The sequence below is a fragment of the Pararge aegeria genome, chromosome 22 (genome assembly GCF_905163445.1).
Source record: "Pararge aegeria chromosome 22, ilParAegt1.1, whole genome shotgun sequence".
Classification (NCBI taxonomy): Eukaryota; Metazoa; Arthropoda; class Insecta; order Lepidoptera; family Nymphalidae; genus Pararge; species Pararge aegeria.
In genome coordinates, this window is record NC_053201.1 from 6,906,711 (window position 1) to 6,926,556 (window position 19,846).

A 19,846-nucleotide genomic window follows, 5' to 3' on the forward strand; every position below is an offset into this window, starting at 1 on the left:
CTTGATCTTATAAATATAGTACAGTGTGACAATAATAAAGAAATAAGTAATCTAATATCACGTGAGTATCACAATTCTACAAATAATGACTTTCATATTCAAGTGTAAAAGTTAAACAGAGATCAATGTTTCGTGTACAACGTTATAGCTGTTTGATAAGAATTATGTGTATTTAAAAGTATATGCTATCAAGCTAATCACATTTAAACATACAAGTACATCGAAGACGTTTCTGTTAATTGTGTTAGAGTTGTTCTTTGGTGTTAGAGTTTTCTCAGTGGTTATTTCGTTATCATCATCATTGGTGGTTACAAAAGTTGTTTCAATACTTGAAGTGGGCGTTGTGGTTTGTTCATTACCTACAATGGGACTTGCATTTTGTTGTAAAGCTTCTGCTGTTGGTAGTGGTTCACTTGGTTTTGCTACGTCATCCATACGCTTTTCAATTTGTTTTACCTCGGGAGCCGCCTTTACTTCAGGCTCTGAAGTAATCATTTCTACTCCTGATATTGTTTCTGTTATTTCTACCATTGTTTCTGTGGTTATTTCATCCGTACCATCATTAGTCGATGTTATATTCGTTAACATAATATTATCATCCTTCAATTCTTGGATATTTACGATCGGTTCATCGGACAACATTATATGTGTTACTTTATCATCTGTCACACCAGTATCTACATTATTAAGTTCATTGCTCTCGAGGGCAGATATGTTGGTGATGATTACAGTTTTTTCATCACCCGAGGGAATGAATTTCACTGTGTTTATTTCTGTTCTTTTTTTAATGCGCGTAGTTCGTGTTTTTGCTGCTAATTTGGTCAGGATCTCGAATGCTTCGATTTCCCGATCTGTATTAGGGCCGTTGCACAAATCCCCTCGACATGGACACGTCATTTTCCAAGTTTTAGTTGTATTGCAAAACAGAGGGTAGCATTCGTCTTGGTAGAGCTTTACACAGAGTCTGGATTCCACGTACGCTGAAATTTAAAATATAAAAATTTAAAGTCAAGCGAGATTATAATATTTATTTTATTCTTATACTAGTTTGGAGAAGAGATTAAACCAAAAGGAAATAATATATTTGCAATTGTGATCGGAAACTATTTAATGCTAGTTGAGGTCGGACCCGTAAGTGGATAAATGTTGGTCAGTGGGTCGCATAGGAACTATTATAATAGGAACACGTTTTTATTACCGGATACACGCACTTTGAACATTGATTTATTGTGTGTGGCCTATTCGTTGTCAACAAGTCTTTTTATGAAACATTATTTGGACTATGTGGTTACTGGTTTATGCGAAAACATGTTTATCGTAACACAGCGTTTTATCAATCGATTGATAAAATTGATAATATGCTATAGTTATGATGGAAGTGAGTCAAGGAATTCAATGTAGTAATATACGCTTTACTTGGGACCCATCTCTAGATTTCTGGCTGTAACACATGCGTTTTGAGATTTGTCGTAAATTTGCAACCACAAGGATTCGTTTCATTAACAATGGAGCATCCTCTGGAGATATTGACTTCTCTACTTCGTTGAATTTGCAATCGGACCTAGTTAAACGAAACTGATCCAACGCACATTGAGGTAGCATTGAGGCATTAAAGGATACATTTTTTTGTGTAACGACGTCCAATTGTTAGTTGTGCTGTTAACTTCTAAGGATATAATGCCGCGGCCGGAGCGAACGTTCGTAGTTTTGACATCTTTATATACTTAAAAGGTATGTAGTACAAGAGTATATAATGTCCAAAGGTTGACTGGTAACAAGAATTTACATTAAGGATGCCTGCTGTATATATAATCCATGTATCGCAGAGCAAGGATAGTCTTAAAGATGCCTGATGGAGCCTGGTGCAGGGTGAGGGAAGCAGCTAAACTACGGGCAAAGGTAAGGGTCCGTAATCATACAATGAAACGTAGTTGTTTAGACGTTGGCATTTAGCACGAGATCAATGGCGTCGAACTGAGCGTTTGATCTGAGCGGCTAAAATGGCCTAGTTCAATGGGAGGATTGGGATTTATTGAGTAGTAATTGGAAAAGTTTATGAGTCTTATTACAAAATTGTAATTAAAGAGTTATAGGTAAAATATAACTTGCTTCAGGTGAAGGAAAACATCGTAAGGAAACCTGCATGTGAGACGAGAACCGGATCCTGTATTGGGCCGGCAATTGGTTGATAAGATGATGATCATTAGGCTTCGAAGCATGTCTGCGTTTCTACATGGCCATGGGATCTGGAGAACTACACGGAAACCCGCTGAAATTTTGTAGGAAAAATGCCCTGAATTTGTAGTAATTTGCATAGAAAGAACAGCAATATCTTTTCATTATACTGTGCTTGTATGGATGTGAAATAAAATGAACAAAAAATAAATGTACTGACGAGGTGAAGTAGCGACGACTGCGCAGTAGGGTAGGCCCGGCTCGCAGGATGTCACGTAGTTTCCCGGTACTTCGCAGGCGGGGGCCCGGCGGCTTCGATGCACTTGCTCCGCCAATGGACCGCACCAGTAGCATGTTCTCGTCTCTTCAGTTACAACGGCAGCTAGAAGTTGTAATAATATTTGCTATTTTATTAATTCACTTAAGTATTTATGTTATTAAAAGCGGTGATAGCCTAGTTGTTACGACTTCCCTGTCGGCGGGACAGAGTTCGATCGCCGGTAAATATCACTTTCAATTCAAAGTTCAAAGAATAGTCAAGCCTGTATATTTATCGTGACTTTTCCATCAGTTCGGAATGAAGGTTGAGGATTAAGAAGAACTCAGTAGGTAAACAGTATTTTTTTATCTTCTGCTAATTCTGTTGCACGTTAGTTAAATCCTTTTGTTTATCAAAAATAAAATATAGTTGTCGTAGTCTTATGTTCTTGTATCAACAATAATTATACAGGGGAGAGCAGTGATATCTATAGTAAGAGTTTTTACTCAGTTTAGGTATCAATGATTCAACCAAACATAGTATTAAGCTATGTTATTGTCTGTCACTATGTAATAATCGTGTAAATAAATGATTTTTATAATTAAAAAAAAAAAAATTAAATTGTCGCAGCAGCCTGCTTCCAAGCATCCTTGTCATCAAAAATCATCATCATTATCATCCTACATCACCCTTCATCCTCAGTAAACCTGTATGCCTGAGAGCTCCTAGCACCTTCGCATTCTAAGTGGCCTGTAGAGGGCCGGTAATGGGTTGCTCATTATGTAAAAATTGAAATAACTCTATTTTTCTTCCACTGTCATGCGAATCTTAGCTATTAAAAATTAGCTAGGAATAACATCGGGTAGGCGTTAAAAATTGCAAACTTCAACATTATCGGGAAATAGATAATTAATTTTCCTATTATAGTATAAAGGATTACGTAAACGATAAAAAAGCTTGGGTGTAAACAATTGCTCTAACCAGGTTGCTTCTTAAATATTTTCTAATGACAATGTGAGATGGTGATAACAAAAAGAACACCCGGCTAAGTTTGTTGTGGGCTTCTTCTTAGACCAGGGCGCGATTGGAACCCTCGTAGCTTTAGTTTTAAGTTTACGATTGTAGTTATCGCCATCACTACTCACTGCTATGTACACAATTTGTATATAATAACGCATCAAAAGTGCCATCTATGTGCCTATTTGAATAAAGAAATATTTGACTTTGACTTTGACTTTGACTTTAGATTTAAAGTTAAAGTATGTAAAAAATCTTAGCTCGGAAATTAGATTTGATATAAATTAATTTGGTTTAGTAAAAAGAAAATTTGCGAGAAGCAATTTCTCCAGAAAGTAGCAGACAGTTATTTCAATCTCACCGACAAAAAGAACTGGTACCTACTAAAGTTGTATTTATTTGTATGAAGATGTATTGTAGGGTGATTACCCATACAGGAGTTTTTCGATGTAGCTAACCTGCGAGCTAGGCTTTCTTTTTTCTTTACAATTTAGCCCTTGGCTACAAATCACGTGATGAGTAGTGATTATGCAGTCTTTTGGAAGCGGGCCAACCTAAAAGGGGTATATTAAATCAATACCCCGGTTTCTGCTTTCGGTTATTTCAGCATCGCACCGGTACGCATCGAAACCGGAAAAAGACATGGTCGAAGCTTCCCGCCCGTCGAAACTATGTAACCGTTTTTAGTTTTTCACTAATGCTATATTGTGAAGCTAGTGAATCCCTCGATCACATACCTAATTTAATCCCATCCGCAGTCTACCTTTGATTAAAAATATATAGCTTCGTTGAACACGTTTCCCCAACAAGCTTAGGTAAGCTATAGTAATAATAAATTTTATTTCATTAACAATTACATTCATATCTTAATTATTACGCTGAGATCTCCTTTTAAGTATAGAATATACTTGTACCAGGAGGTCTCGCTCTTCTCTAACAAAATGTGTACATACATAGAGCTAATTTTTCAAATTCAGCCGTATATTACTAATTTTCTTTTTTTTAAACTAAGCTATAAAAATAACAGGTTCTTATTAATGGACATCTTACACATCCTTAGCCACACAGCTAAGCTCACACACAGCTCTAGTGGAACAGCAGCCTAAGATTTACTAGCAAAGATCGCTACTAAGCGATAAGCCCTCCTTTTGTATGGTAATTCACAGATGTTTCTGCTTTTATATTAAAGTAATGTACAAATAAATTGTATAAATCCTTACTATAATATTATAATGCGACAGTTTTTGTTTATTTGTTTTTTGCCGTTCATTTATGTTCTGACCACGCAACTAATCAACTTGATTTTGGCATAGAGAAAATTGAAAGGACGGAGAATTACATAAGAATAACATAGGCAATTTTTTATACCAAGAAAATTTTTTATACCAAGAAAATAAACGGTTCCCACGGGATTTACGGGGTGGAACACAGAAAACAGCTAGAAATGTTTTTAAACTCTCTCTTCTATGAGAGACGCGGCCTGAGAACGTTAGTGGACATAAATAAGTTGAGAATTATGATGTCATGTGAATTGGATGAAGTTGAGATGGCCCACCAGATTGTAAGTAGAAAACGTTATCGGAACGCCTATAAACAGAGCAAGCTTCGCAGGACATGCAAGAAACTCGTCTTAAGAAATGCCACCCTGGTCGGATGGCATTTTTGGGTGACACCCAAGGAGGGTGGGGAATGTTGGTATTCCTTAAAATGACATAACTTTAAGAGGCATTATAGACTGAAAATCTACTTAAATGGGTAGGTGGTAAATAGGCAAATATTGTTCCTCTCGACATTTTACTCCCGCAATTGATTTCTGAGGGTGCCCACTCATAACTTAATGTTTGGTTTGGCATTAAGTAAACGCTATTTAGAATTCAGTTTGCGGCCATAGTGAATCCGTTTTTGGATTGCAAATAAGTAAGTTGAAACCTTCGTACATACTCTACAGCTAGTTTTATTTGAGTTTGAATTTAGTAAATGAAGGAGGTATGCGGTCATTTTAATTTTATACCTAACCTGTTGTCCCGCAGTTCGCCTTCGATTTAGGTTATCTAGTTATTCTAGTTTTTTATTCTCCTACAAGTTAGCCCTAACTTAACTGCAATGGCAGTTATATTAAACCCATACACCTAATCCTTAGCGGCACGTCTTTGTAGGTAACTTGCAATGGCCGAAATCTGGCACTAGAAAATTATTAAGTCCCAAATTCCTCTGCCGGGAATAGAACCCAGGAACTTAAAACCACATCGCCCACCACCATACATGCTGACCTCTAGCCCAACGATACATTAGGCACAATTTTACCTAGTTACCTATCAGAAATTGCACCTACCTTCTCTAGATAATACAATATCCCGTAACTTGCTCGAATTCCCATTTACCCGGTGTAGTGTAGTATGCCGCGGTTGTTATTTATTCAGTCAACAATGAACGTCGGTTAGTGCTATCATTTATTCAGCACTGCGAAAGGACGCCGTGTGTTGATTACTTTCCATAACATCGCGCGGGGGAAAATAATTCTCTATACGATGTCATTTCTACAAGTAATAAACGTTTGTTTTGGAGATCCGTGTGAGATGTAATGCTTTAAATTAAAACCAGCCAAGTTAAAGGAAGATTCGCGTATTGTCACTGATGCATTCCGTAACTAAGAAACGTATAGGGACAGTAATTATTTACTAGCGTTCCCCGCTACTTTGACCGTCTACCATATCGACTTTCTTGCTATTCTACATCTATGCTACACTATAAGTATACTCCGAGCCACCGCGTTCGCTCGCACGCCTGCGCTATTACTACGTTTTTTTGCTCCTAAGAGCCGAAAAAACTAGCGTGATGATAAATACCTACTATGTAACCTTTCGCGTGAATATATATTTAACGGTTTAAAGGTAAAGGAATTAACACAAGAAAGTAAGAAAGCTGGCTTATTCGTAAATACATCCCAAAAAAATGTTTAACAAACTCAGACAAGACAAATCCACGTCCACGGTAAAAATATAGAGTACGTGGCAGATTATATATACTTGGCACAGTCAGTTTCCTTAAATTGTACTGAGAGAAAAAATGTAAGAAAGAAATCAATAGGAGAGTTGCCATCGCATGGAAAAAATGTTAGAGTTTTAAAGAGGTAAATTTAAACATAAAAAAGAGATTGTGTGAGGTAGTGATTATGCCATCTCTAATATGTGGATGCCAAACGTGGTCATTAAGACAACAAGACGAAGAGAAATTGGCTATCTGCCAAATAAAAAAGGGACAGGTTATAAGGTCAGTTTAAGGGTTAAAGATTATAAAGATGTTAACCTGTAGATATAACAAAAATGATAAGAACTTTAAAATGGAATTGGGCAGGACATGTTTGCGGGTTGCAGCCAGAGAGATGTACTAAAAAAGTGATGGAATTGGCTTCAAAAATAAGACGAGGAAAAGAGGACGACAAAGAAAGAGGTGGCGATATATTTTTCATCAGAGGTGTGGACCGGGCTGCATGCGCAAGGCTCGCGACAATTCGCTTTACCGAGACTTGCGGGAGGCCTACGTCGTAGAGGCGACTTAAACGTAAATGTTTTATAATTTATATGTAAGAAGAATATTTGTTTAATTGTAATACGTTTTAGAACTTTCGAAGATGTGATAGCCCAGTGGGTAGGAGCTCGACATTACTTTCGGCGGGCGAGTTCGAATTCCAGCACGCACCTCTAACTGTTCAAAGTTATTTGCGTTTTAAGTAATTAAAATATGACTTACTTCAACGGTGCACAAAACGTCGTGCGGAAACCTGCATGCCTGAGAGTTCTCCAATATGTTCTCAAAGGAGTGTGGAGTCCACCTATCCGCACTGCGCCAGCGTGGTGGACTACGGCCTTAACCCCATCTCTTTGTGGGAGGAGACCCCGTGCTCTGTAGTGGGCTGGTAATGCGTTAATATGATGATGAAACGTTTTAGAAGTAACGGATTATTTTTTATTTTCATGAAAACAAAAACGCATCTCAGAGCAGAGATATTATTTTAGTATTAGAGCACTATTAGAGGGGCTACAAATGAGGAAAAGAGAAAGAAAGAGTTTTTTGAGCCACTTAATACGGTTTATAAGACTTAAGCATTGCATACCTATCGTTTTCCCGCTATGTGACTCACTCACAGCTTTAATAAAAAGCTTAGGACTGTGTTAGGCATGCAGATTTAAAATATTCTTGTTCCGTTCCATTTAGAAAACCTACGGAACAGAGATATAAAAGCGTCTACTGTATTTTCTTTTTTTACATTCTTTGTAGTGTTTCACATATTGCGGTCGCCACACGTACGACTATAAATTTCTGCTGTTTTATGGTCTCTATGCTGAATAAAATATGAAGTAAAAATGCAGAAATGCAGGTGAATGCAAACAAAAGTATCATTTTTGTTTTATGGCTATCATTTTAATTAAAATTGTATAAAAGTGTTTCTCGCTTTTTTTTAAATTAAATTTTATTGTCTATACTTTGCAAATTAAATTACAAAGCAAATAAATATTTTGTGAATTAGAACAATAAGTATACATTGTTCTTAGTTTTGTGATTTTCATTTTGATATCTCTTAATGCAAGACTCGTCAACATTGATGTCAAAAATTATGGTCATGAGAGTGTGTGTGTCTTGCATTTTAACTTCCTGAAACAGCCTTCGCTGCGGCAGGTTATACCTACGGACGACCGTATCGTATAAGTGCAGAGTTTTACTAATTAAAATTAAAAGATCATACTATTAATAAAATATTTGTAGTTTTTCCTTCTACTCAGTTTTGATCTTAAGCATTTCTAAGTGGGAATGCCTTCGAAATGGGGATGTTATCCGTTTGAACTTTGACTGTTCAGAAGAAAATTTGAAATCCCAAAAACAAGCTCATTAGAATCGTCGTTCAAGTATAGTATGTTTTAAACATTGGCAAAAAGTGCGCCAGATTCCGAACCTAAAATAATAAAAAAGATTAATTTTTAATTGTAATTTTAATTATAATGTTAATTATCTAATTACTTTTTTTGTTACTTTATTTTGTTTGTTTCATATCTGAGCTTTGCCTAAAATTTATTTTTAATTTTTTTTTTAATGCTTTTGTGTATGGCTGGGTCCCCGACCTCAAATACATTTTTTTTTAATAATACAACCATAGTGAGAGCTCACCGTGGCAATGTGGTTGACGATACTACTATCCTGACTTCGGACTGGTACTGAATTTTCTGTCAAGAATTTTTTTTAACGGTTTAGCCCGGCTCGCTAAGAACTTAATGATAAGGCATGCCAACATGAGACCAAAGAAACCTACTGCATGACGTGACTAGGTATATATATCTCTATCGATATTGTATGAAGCGTAAAGATGAAAGTCCTACAAAATAATACGAACGAGAGATCCCTTTGTAAGTTATTTGAAAATATGTAGCAACAAACTTAATTGTAGTCGAGAGGGTCAAACATTTATAGAAGTACTTCACTAATTTGCGAGAAATTCCAATTTAAAGCGAACGGCAAAGACGGAGAACTCTATTTTAGGAGATACTGTGTAAGCACTTGACGCTAAAGTAGGTACAAGTTTGTCCTTTGAATGTTTTATAGAGCCACGGCGCCGGGTCGGGAGAATTTAGCACTTGGAGAATAAATTGAACAAGCCCGTGTCACGTGTCTTTTCCGTGTACAGTAACAATGTTTTCGGTGATTGGTAGGTACATATTAACTACTGTTAATAATTATTTATTATTTAACAAAATATACCATACATATTACATACAAAACCTAGATATTACATTTCTACAATATTATAAAGCTCTGATATGTAATATTGCTACTGCCGCAATAGGAGACCTGTACTATGGCAACAAACTTCAACCACGGATTCTAAAGCGTGTCTCTGTGTGTGCGGCAGCCATCAGTTCTTACAGGATACTACAGTTGCTAAAATGTTTAGGAGGTGGATTAAAATCCAAAAGGTCGTAGGTACAAATCTTACTTTACAAGGCTAGGTTTGCTTTTACCGCCTTCGGTCATTCACTGCGTGCGTTAATCCGTTAAAATGCTAAACTTGCTTGGCTTAACAAACGCCGTCTAGCCTTTAAAAATCTTACCGTTAAGAATGACGTGTAACGCGTGTTCGATGGCGTGTAAATTTATGACCAATCACATGCCGAACTGGTTTGAGTAAGACGTTTATGATTGGTTGCAAGTAAAATGCAAAATTATCGTGATCTGGTGAATCAAAAATCTCCTTCACTTTGACCAACCCTAGTAGGTGGGACAACATTTTTGATTCGAGCCCTGCGAGAAGGGATTGTCATATAGCTCAAGCATTATCTCTATAGTTATATTTGAAGTTCAAACTTTCCTAGCTATACAACGTGTAAATGAAAACCGAAATAATACTTGAGAGGTTTTAGAGGCACATTATTCTCTGAGACAGTAGTCTATGAGACGAGCCGAAGCCGAAACGCTAATACTTTTTGCGTAAACCAATGCCATAGTTTTTACTCAAAGAAATCAGATACAGCCCTAACAGCACATGCAAGAGTAAAATCAAGTGACTCCTGTCACTATATTAGGTACGCGTCTCGTAGCGTGGGTACAATGTGCGTGTCGGTCTTTTATCTTCAATAGGGTTGACATAAGTAAAAACTTAGAATGTTTTGAATTCGTTTGTGTGGAAAAATAAATATGCTTTTTGTGTTTAAATATTTTTACAGGGTGATTTTTTATGAAATTGGAGAGACGATATTGAAGCTGTCGCAGGGCTCTCTTGGACGAGGCTCGCCACCAATGCATTGGGGCAAGATAAAGGAGGCCTTTACCCGAAAAGAAAAGTTTTTTTTTAAATTATTTTTTTAAATGTGATATTTAATATGTTACTTGGGATTAATAAGCTTAATTATTTACGAGTAAAAGTGCCGACTTATCCAAGCATATTATAATTTCTGGTAACCCTATGTTTGCAGTCTTGTAAACTATTAGTCATGACGTGAAATATCAACATTTTACACTGTACGTGATTTATTCATAAAACACAAGCAAGAAATATTGCTAGCGATGCCGGCATCGTCGCTGATCCATAGAGACGCGAAAGCGTAAGGTTTCTTCTTTATATAGTGAAGTGAAATATTTTCTTATTTTCTGCGAGCTTACTTTTCTTACCTGCCATATAAATACCTTCGCCGTTCTACAGTAGATTCACAGAATTAAGAACATACAGGACCCTTATTCAGTCATTATTGCATGCGGTGCATTGTCTCCAAAAACAGTGAAATCGCCTTCGCACGTCCCACTTTACAACAGCGGAATGTTGCTAGCTCACAAACTTTTCCCATTGTCATTTTATGGTAAGCGTTTAGAACATCATTTGGGCCAGCGTGGTATGAACCCTTTCTCAGAATGTGAGGAGACCCGTGCCCTGTAGTGGGTCAGTAATGGGTTGATATGATGATGATGTTTAGAGCATTAGAGGTAAAATAATGACTGTCAACTGATAAATAAAATAAAGTGAGTAGGTATCGCCTTTTCGAGAAACTACTAAAGTGGATGAATTTGTCCCGGGGAATCGAAATCGAATCCGATCGATCTAGGCCGAATAGGCCTACTTGAAATAAATGAATAAAGGAACGAATTAATTTTATTTTAAAAGTGTCACGTATAAAGCATAGCTATCACACATACAAGGCAATGATAGAGTGAGGGTATGCTCAAAGGACTTATGCGAACGTGTCATTCACGTCCCTACTCCCTGCTTCCTTAGATAACAGGCTCCAGCGGAAGCCGGCTGTAAATCTAACTTTATTTGTTATTCTCTGCGACTATTTTTGGACCTATTGATATCCACGTGGACAGTACAACACTTACTTCGTAAACAGGATAACAAACTATCTGACGCCGTGGTAAGCGCAGAGTCCAGTGTTTGATCTTAGTTGGGGTAATATGGGAAGTTATAAAAATCCTGAAAAGCTTGGGTATAAATTGCTCTAACTTCATAGCTATATATTAATTAACTGTGAAATTAAAAAAAAAATCATAATTCAAAATTCATTTATTTCAAGTAGGCCTAATATAAGCACTTTTGAAACGTCAAGTCTGTCTGTTTGTGTTGACTCTACCACCGGTTCGGAAGGCAGATTCTACCGAGAAGAAGCCGGCAAGAAACTCAGCAGTTGCTCTTTTCCAACATCAACAATTTACATTTTAACATCTTGTGAGAGCTGAAAGCGGAGCCGTATGCTTCCAAGCAACCTTGTCATTGAGAAATTCATCAATTGTATAGTAACCTCGCTGTAATAAATGTGTTTTAACAAATTCCTTAAACTTATGCATTGGCAGGTCCAAAATCACCTTAGGAATCATATTATAAAAGCGTATACTCAATCCACAAATGACTTCTGTACCTTTCGCAGACGATATGCAGATGACACTAATAGTCCAGGGTCGATAATTTTTAAAACCAAAAAAAATCATAATAGGATGAAACCCATTAGAAAAGGAGGGAAATATGATAAAAATGAAAGGAAAAATAATTTACGGGCGATCTGAGGTTGGGAAGAGGATGGGGGTGAGTTTTTAAGGGTATAAAACGGTTTTTCTCGATTACCGGCAAAACTAAAAGTCCTATCGAAAAAAGTCAAATGGAAAAGTTGTAGATAATAAAAAGATCTAAAACTTTTGTATTTACACTTTTTTCACATAACCTCAAAATTTATGTGAAAAATTCAAAAAAACCAAGTTTTTGGTTTTTTATTTTTATCTTTTACAAAAATTTACTATATATTTCGTAGCAGCTGTTACAACCGCTAGCCTAACCAGTATTCGAAATACAGTACAGTATACAACATCGTTTATAAAAATACACGTGCACGCTGAGTTTCTTGAAGATAATTGTTTACTTAAAAAAAACAATAAAACTTTTCGAATCTGCATAGGAAGGTAAATACTATCTCTATTTTTATCTGTATCAATCAACTCAACCATAAAAAATTTTTCGAATTCAAGTTTTTTTTGATTTTTTTCATTTTCTGAGAAGATTTACCATAGTAACATATATTTTTTTTTTCACCATCGGAAAGTAGAGATTTCAACGAACACAAACCACACCAACTTTTTGAAAAAAGCTGATATTTTGACGGGTGAATTTTCGATTGAAAATTAGGGTGTTTTTTCGATATTAATTCAAAATAAGGTGAAAAAATAAATATTTTTAATTAAATAAATTACAGCGTATTTGGGACATAAAAAAGTAAGTTTTCACAAAATTTCGTAAAAAAAAAAAATTTTTGTAAAAGATAAAAATAAAAAACCAAAAACTTGGTTTTTTGAATTTTTCACATAAAATTTGAGGTTATGTGAAAAAAGTGTAAATACAAAAGTTTTAGATCTTTTTATTATCTACAACTTTTCCATTTTAGTTTTGCCGGAAATCGAGAAAAACCGTTTTATACCCTTAAAAACTCACCCCCATCCCCTTCCCAACCTCAGATCGCCCGTAAATTATTTTTCCTTTCATTTTTATCATATTTCCCTCCTTTTCTAATGGGTTTCATTCTATTATAATTTTTTTTCACTTTTCATTATTTTTAAAGGCTTCTACCCTGGTCTATAATTTATTACCATTTCTTGTAAGTCGACTGTTTATGTCCACTTTTTGTTTATAAAGGCTAATATGTTGTCTTACTTATGTGAGATAGTGATAGCAAAAAAATACCTGGCTAAGTATGTGTGGGCCCTTCTTGATGCTTTTGGAACCCTAGTAGCTTTAAGATTGAATTTGCAAACGTAATTATCACCATCACTTCACAATTATGAACGCTTCATAAATGCCTCTGATAGACCTAAATGATTAACATCTTCGAATCATCGTTACTTACCGCTAATACTAACTCAATATTATAACAAAGGCTACTTTTTTATTGCAGGAAAACAAAACTGATCCCACGGTGTTCGTAAAAAACTGTAATAAACGTGGACAAAGAACGCGGCCAACAGCTAATAAAAATTGTTGGATAGAAGCAGGCGTTACTTTGCAGAATTCCATGATATATTATGAAAATTAGGCTTTATATGCTATACTCCGCGAAGAGCAGAAGAATCCGTATGGTGTAATTTATAATTCTCATCATCTTCATTTTCGGCAATGGACCCTCAAATATTTAATTTCTACCCTATTTTATTAAGCTTCATTCTTATAATAGCTAATAAAAAATCAAACGTAACTTTCAAACATTAGATTTCGATTACTAATTTCCGATGTGAGACCTCCTTTTTCAAAGTACAGAGTATGTCGTGGGAGAAAACACCTGCTTCGCTTTACGGTCTTAATATACAGAACACTGAACAAAATAATTTCCGAAGGTTTCTTTAAACCAACGTATACCAAGTAACGATTTTTGGAGAACATTCGGGCAAACGGCATTTAGCAATCTAGAAGCGTCCCGCGGCTTTAAACACGTTTAATAATTCGTTTGGTTGCTTTGCTAGGATTAGAAGAAGGGACGATATTTGTTGTAAAAATAAGAATTTTCCTGTAAACCATCGTTGGGAATTTGATATTCTTCCAGCAACAAAAGTGGCCGATGTTACTCTCCATTCTTTAAACTAACTCGATTGGATAGTGATTGATGGTTCGATTGGTTGCTTAGTTTTTGTTTAACGACCTCCCTCGCACACTGTGACTTTTAATGGGAGTTCCGTATTCGATTTCCGGCAGCGGCATTTGGGAATTTATAATTATGTGCCGCTGCCAAATATGTGCCGCTAAGCGATTTAGCGTTCCGGCCTGATGTCGCGTAAAAACCAATAAGGGGCAGGGTAGTATAATTCATCATCAAAGCTCTACCGCCCTGGGTGGGCCTTGGCTTGGTTAAGCACATTTCTCCTTTTGAGGCGGTCAGAAGTGGCTTTTTTCCAGCTCCATCACTCTATCGACCCCTAGCTCGTCCTCGGCCTCTACGCCCCTTCAATTAGCCCTCCATTAACCTCTTTGGGGCTCTCGTGCCTCGGGTAGTATAACTGCCAATCCCCTAATAAGTTAGCCCGTTACTATTTTAGACTGCATCATCACTAGTTATATCACCAATAGTTGAGATTGCGGACAAGGGCTAACTTTTAGCAGAATATAATATAATAATATAATAATGGAAGACAAAGTTAGTATTGATTGCAAGTAGGTAATTATTGTAAGAGCTGTTTTTATAGAAAGATATACCTACATTTTTAACGTATTTAACAGTAACAGGCCGATATAAATTTCTTAACCATTTCAATATAATTGATGCCTATCGTGGGAGAAAACACGTGCTTCAAATGAAGGTCTCATTTAATATGGAACAATATATTAACGACACATTTCCGAGTGTTCCTTTAGGTATACTTACCAATGTAAGTTATGGAAATAATGATGTTTGGAGAGCATTCGAGGCAAACGACATGAATTTTGCAAATGTAATCTATTTTCTGCTCCTTTATTTATAGGTATAACGTTACTTTGATGTCTAAATAAAATTATTTTTCTATGAATGTTAAAGAGTTAAAGTTATCCACGTGATTGTTATTTAATTTTGTTATTGGTTAGTAGTATGTTTTTAAGCTTAGCCGGCTGCATGAATTTGACATTTAATTTATTTAAATTATCTACGCTCGTTTAAAGGCTAACAGTTTTATTATATTTCATCATCATCTTATCAACCGGCCCTCGACAGGGCAGGGGTCTCACAATGAGAAGGTTTTAAGGCCGTAGTCCATCTCGCTGGACTGGGATTGGTGGACTTCACACACCTTTGCGTAAATTATGGAGAAACTTTCAGGTATGTAGGTTTCCTAATGATGTTTTCGTTCACCGTTGAAGCAAGTGATATTTTAATTGCTTAAAACGCACTTAGAAATGTGGGTGCGTGCCGGGCTATCACCGCTTCCCGCTCGCTTGCTTCGCTTTACATATGACCAATATAATATGGAATAAGTTAAAGTTTTGGTATTCAATGTTTTCGAATAAGAGAAAAATCCTATTCAAAAACGAATTAATAGGAAATTTGTCAAATTGCAGCAGTGGGACGTTAATAGGCTGCGGATTACGTTCTCTGAACACGTATCTATTTAAAACGATTAGAGAACTAGGAATATGTTTAGTATTCTGTGGTATTTTTACACATTTTTTGGGTTTATGGACATTGTCGACAAAGGTCCTGTCAGTCAAAATGCCTAAATGTATCAAAACTACCTCAATGGATTGGATCCTTTTCGTTTAACTACGTCCAATTCGGTTAAATAAACTTTTGATAATGACTTTTATGTTTCCCAATATATTTTAATACAGATTGCTACATTATAAAATGTTGTTGGAAAAGAGCAACTACAGACTACACCCACAACACAACAAAAATCCTTATAAAGTAATTTAGGTTGTAACGTTACGTAATGTTAAGTAATTGCCCATAAATAAATTAAGAGATAATTTTCATTAAGTGTCGGCCGCAATTGCCATCGATGACCCCATTTCTATCCATTTGGACCAATCAAACTAACAATGTTAGCACATACTGTTATTGATTATTGATTTCACAACATAGACGGCTTTTCTACGAATAATTATTAGGCTAGTATTTATAAATGGTGACTAGAACATCAATGATAAGTTCGAACTTATGGTGCTGCTAAATGGAAGAATTATCTCATAGTTCTTCATAGTGAAAAAAATATATGTTATTCTTGACCATATTTCTGAATAGATATTTGTGCAGTTTATACGATTCAGTAAATTATTCTCGATAGAAAAAAAATGTAAAAGTTACCTCAGACAAAAAATTTAACTACGTTTTTGTAACGAAAATTTTAAGTATCACAATTCGGGGATAATATAAAAATATTATTTAAGTGGACATTACTAAGTGTTTCAGTTGTTCGAAAAAAAAAAAACTTATTTACACTTATTATTCCGTAAATAAAAATATACTTCAAATTTTATTTAGAAAGTCCATTAATGTCGTCTTTAAATCTCAAATACAAAGCGCTACAAAAATGTCTCAGATGGAGGAGCTACACAAGTAGAAAAATGTAGTATGACAATATTTTTTTTAATCGCATTATTTTGTTAATCATCTTATATTTGTATAATCTTTGGTCGTTGGGCTGCACGGTCGACTATATTTGCCTGAACGAACGTTTAGGAATTACCTATTTGCCCCGATAATGATTATAAAGTATTCATTTAAAATTTATATTTACAGACAAAATCAGCAGCTCGTTTACACCGACTGAAACTTGAGCTGCCCACCTTTTCAATATCTAGCCTGAAGGTTGTCTGGACGAGATCGCTTTTAGGCGATAATACGGCCTCTTCGCAAGGTTAAGCCTATGTCTAGTAAGGTTTAACTTTGGTCGCTGCACTCTTACAGCTTCGGTGGTGTACTGTGTAATGAAGTAAGTAATTATATTTATCGATCATTACAATAATTAAATTGTAACCAATCGAATATTTCTTTTAAATGTAGATAGTTTAATTTAAGACAGCTTTGGCCTTTGGCGGATTTATAAAATTGTGCGTATAAATTAACTTACCACTGAGCATGATGAAAGTAGGAAAACTCAGCAGAAGCAATCTCGACGTTGAACCAATTAACTTCGTTCCCGCCATCTGATATTGAAAAAGTATTAAAATAAGTAAGCGAGTATAGAGTTGACTATTTATTATTATTTATTTTATGTAATGAAAAATATACATGTTATAATAATAACATCTATTACGGCGTAACAAATTAATCAAATTAATCTGTACACCGGTATTCATCGTTCAGCGCTTATTTTTTTAAAGCTAAATACAAAATATGATGGGTAGTTCTAAAAATAAATAAATTAATAAATAATGACTACGTTTTAACTAGTACTATTCATAAAACCAGTTCCACATATCATAGTTATATTTTATTTAATATAATATAACTATACATACTTATTACATACTTATATTATATTTAATATCGTGAATGTTTTTAAGTTTACTAAAATAACTTTAATAGATAAAGCAAAGTAACCTTATCACTAGGTGATATCTTCTAAAATATCTACACTTAAATTACACGAGAAATTAAATGAAAATAATTACAGATAACCTGACACATACAAACAAAAAGTATAATGTTAATTTTATAACATTTCAGTAAATGTTTCTATTTATTGGTCTGACATTATGAAGCAGATTTTTTTGCGGTTTTGTTGATGAATTAATGATAAATGCTCAAAAATAAATAATACACACCATAAATGCATTTAAAACTAATTTATGACGATGACTAATTATTTCCTAACGCTAATATATATGCTTTGAAATATTATCCATTTAAACCGTACGTAAACGTATTCTAAATTTGATAAAACATTAATTGAACTAGCTGAAAACATTAAAATTAGAATTGCTTGCCATCACGGAACTTTAATTAAATATTATTTGTTAATTTTAAATATTTATGTAGTTCAATTAGAAATTAAGTAATGATAAATAACTATGTAAGTACCTTGTAACGTTGACAGTTCCAGTTTGATAAAGAATTCAATGTTATCAATTCACGCTTATCAATAGGACTATAGGACGTACCCGCACGCGACTCTACGCGCGGAGTGCTGACTGCACCTCACCGGCTCGGCGGCGTAGCTCGTAGACGTGACGTGACGTAGCGTAGTAAATGACGTATGTGCTATAAATAACAGGGACGTCGGATGTTACAGTCTTCATTAATTGTCGCTTGTACTAGTACGCCTTTGCTGAAGCTAAACATTGTTGCAATAGCGTTTTGGTCTCTACTCATCTGCCTCTTTAGTTTAATGGTCAATATGTTTTGCTGAGTTTCATTTCGGCTAATTATTTTACTACAGATCATAAAGACCTGGTTTTGGCTAATAATAACTGTCCGCCAAACCCCATTAGATCAGCGTGGTCTAAGCTGTAAATCCTTCTCTCATATGTTTGGGAGGAAGGTGCTATGCACAGTGGTCAAGATACAGTTTACACTAATAATGTATAACTAAACAATTTCTTTCTACGTTTGAAGGTGCTTACCCCCTTAGTGTTTCACGTACTATCACAATTTGCTACATCAAGGTGTCATAAACACCAAAATGAGATAGCTAATAAACACTTAATTTATAGTGTTTATACTTTGCGACATATTAGTGTGATTAATTGCAATAGTTAAGATATATACAGTCATCTGATAGTGTTTTACATAGTTAACGACACCTTAGTGTGACAATTTGTGATAGTTAACAAATATTCAATTCCTTCGGGGTTAACTGCAGTTCGCAGATGCCGTGCATTGCGGAGAAGTGACCTAATTAGAAACCTCTGGAGCGGCGCCAATGCTTTGAAATAATATCCATATAAACTACGACTACCTTATTCGCATGTAGAGTAGTGGTTTATAGATACTCTACATATGAATTAAGGTATTAAGAGAGACCAAGTAGACGCCTTCTTTGACGAGCACTGTATCAAATATATCTACTCCTACTAAAAAAACTACTACTCCTGTAGAGCAGCGCAACCACGGCCCGATGATTTTAAAAAACCGAAAAAAAATTACAGTATCGCTCAAAATTAAAAAAAACAAGTGGCTGGATGGGGAAGGTGTATGATCGTGTTTGGTGTTCTCGGGATGGTCTGTGGGCATTTTCATATGTCCATTCATCATCAGATCATCCCATTACTGGCCCACTACAGAGCTCAGGTCTCCTCCCACAATGAGAAGGGGTTAAGGCCGTAGTTCACCACACTAGCCCAGTGTGGAATGGTGGACTCCACACATCTGAACTCTCAGGCATGCAGGTTTCCTCACGATGTTTTCTTTCACCGTTGAAGCTTAGAAAAGTTAGAGGTGCGTGCTGGGATTCGAACTTGGCCCCCCGAAAGTGAATTCGAGCTCCTACCCAATGTGCTATCATCGCATCATATGTCATCATATTAAGGAAATTGATTAATATCTATATTTGTTTAGTCATTGTCAACCGTCTGTAGCACTACACTGCTGGACCAAAAGCTTCTGCCAATGGGAGGGTTTGCTCATAATCAACCACGTGATCAAAATAGCTGGTAGTAGTAGCACGAAATATGCTCGTGCTCCGTTATGTTATTCCTAGTCGCCTTGTACGAAACCCTGCAGGGGATGAGAATCGATGTCGACAACTGTATTCTGATCCGCCGTCGCCACACGGTACCGGCACATGTGTACAAAAAGATAAATAGATAGATAAATTCTTTATTGCACACAATTAAGGGATAAAGATAATAAATATTAGAAACAGAAATACAAGAAAAATAAAAATAAGCAAAGGCGGTCTTATCGCTTAAAGCGATCTCTCTTATCGCTTATCGCTCTAAAGATATATATTTTCGAGTAACTTTTTTGA

The 19,846-nt window shown here is 35.6% G+C and overlaps 1 protein-coding gene across 1 annotated transcript; it reads right to left on the reverse strand.

The window, feature by feature from the left end:
- LOC120633922 lies at positions 1–18,079 on the reverse strand. The gene is made up of 4 exons (XM_039904331.1): positions 17,959–18,079; positions 17,006–17,081; positions 2,396–2,557; positions 1–980 (listed from the first exon to the last, which is right to left on the reverse strand). Exons 2-4 carry the CDS (start codon positions 17,079–17,081, stop codon positions 163–165), a joined length of 1,056 nt encoding a protein of 351 aa, XP_039760265.1. The 5' UTR covers positions 17,959–18,079; the 3' UTR covers positions 1–162.
- Positions 18,080–19,846: the final 1,767 nt, after the last annotated feature.

What these genes read in the sequence shown, in the direction of transcription:
- LOC120633922 (XM_039904331.1), bottom strand. Translation starts at nt 17,081, where the DNA reads ATGGCGGGAACGAAGTTAATTGGTTCAACGTCGAGATTGCTTCTGCTG. An exon ending in TACTTTCATCATGCTCAGTG is followed by an intron (nt 2,558 to 17,005) that starts GTAAGTTAATTT and finishes TACAACTTCTAG; the next exon opens with CTGCCGTTGTAACTGAAGAG. An exon ending in AGTCGTCGCTACTTCACCTC is followed by an intron (nt 981 to 2,395) that starts GTCAGTACATTT and finishes TTTAAATTTCAG; the next exon opens with CGTACGTGGAATCCAGACTC.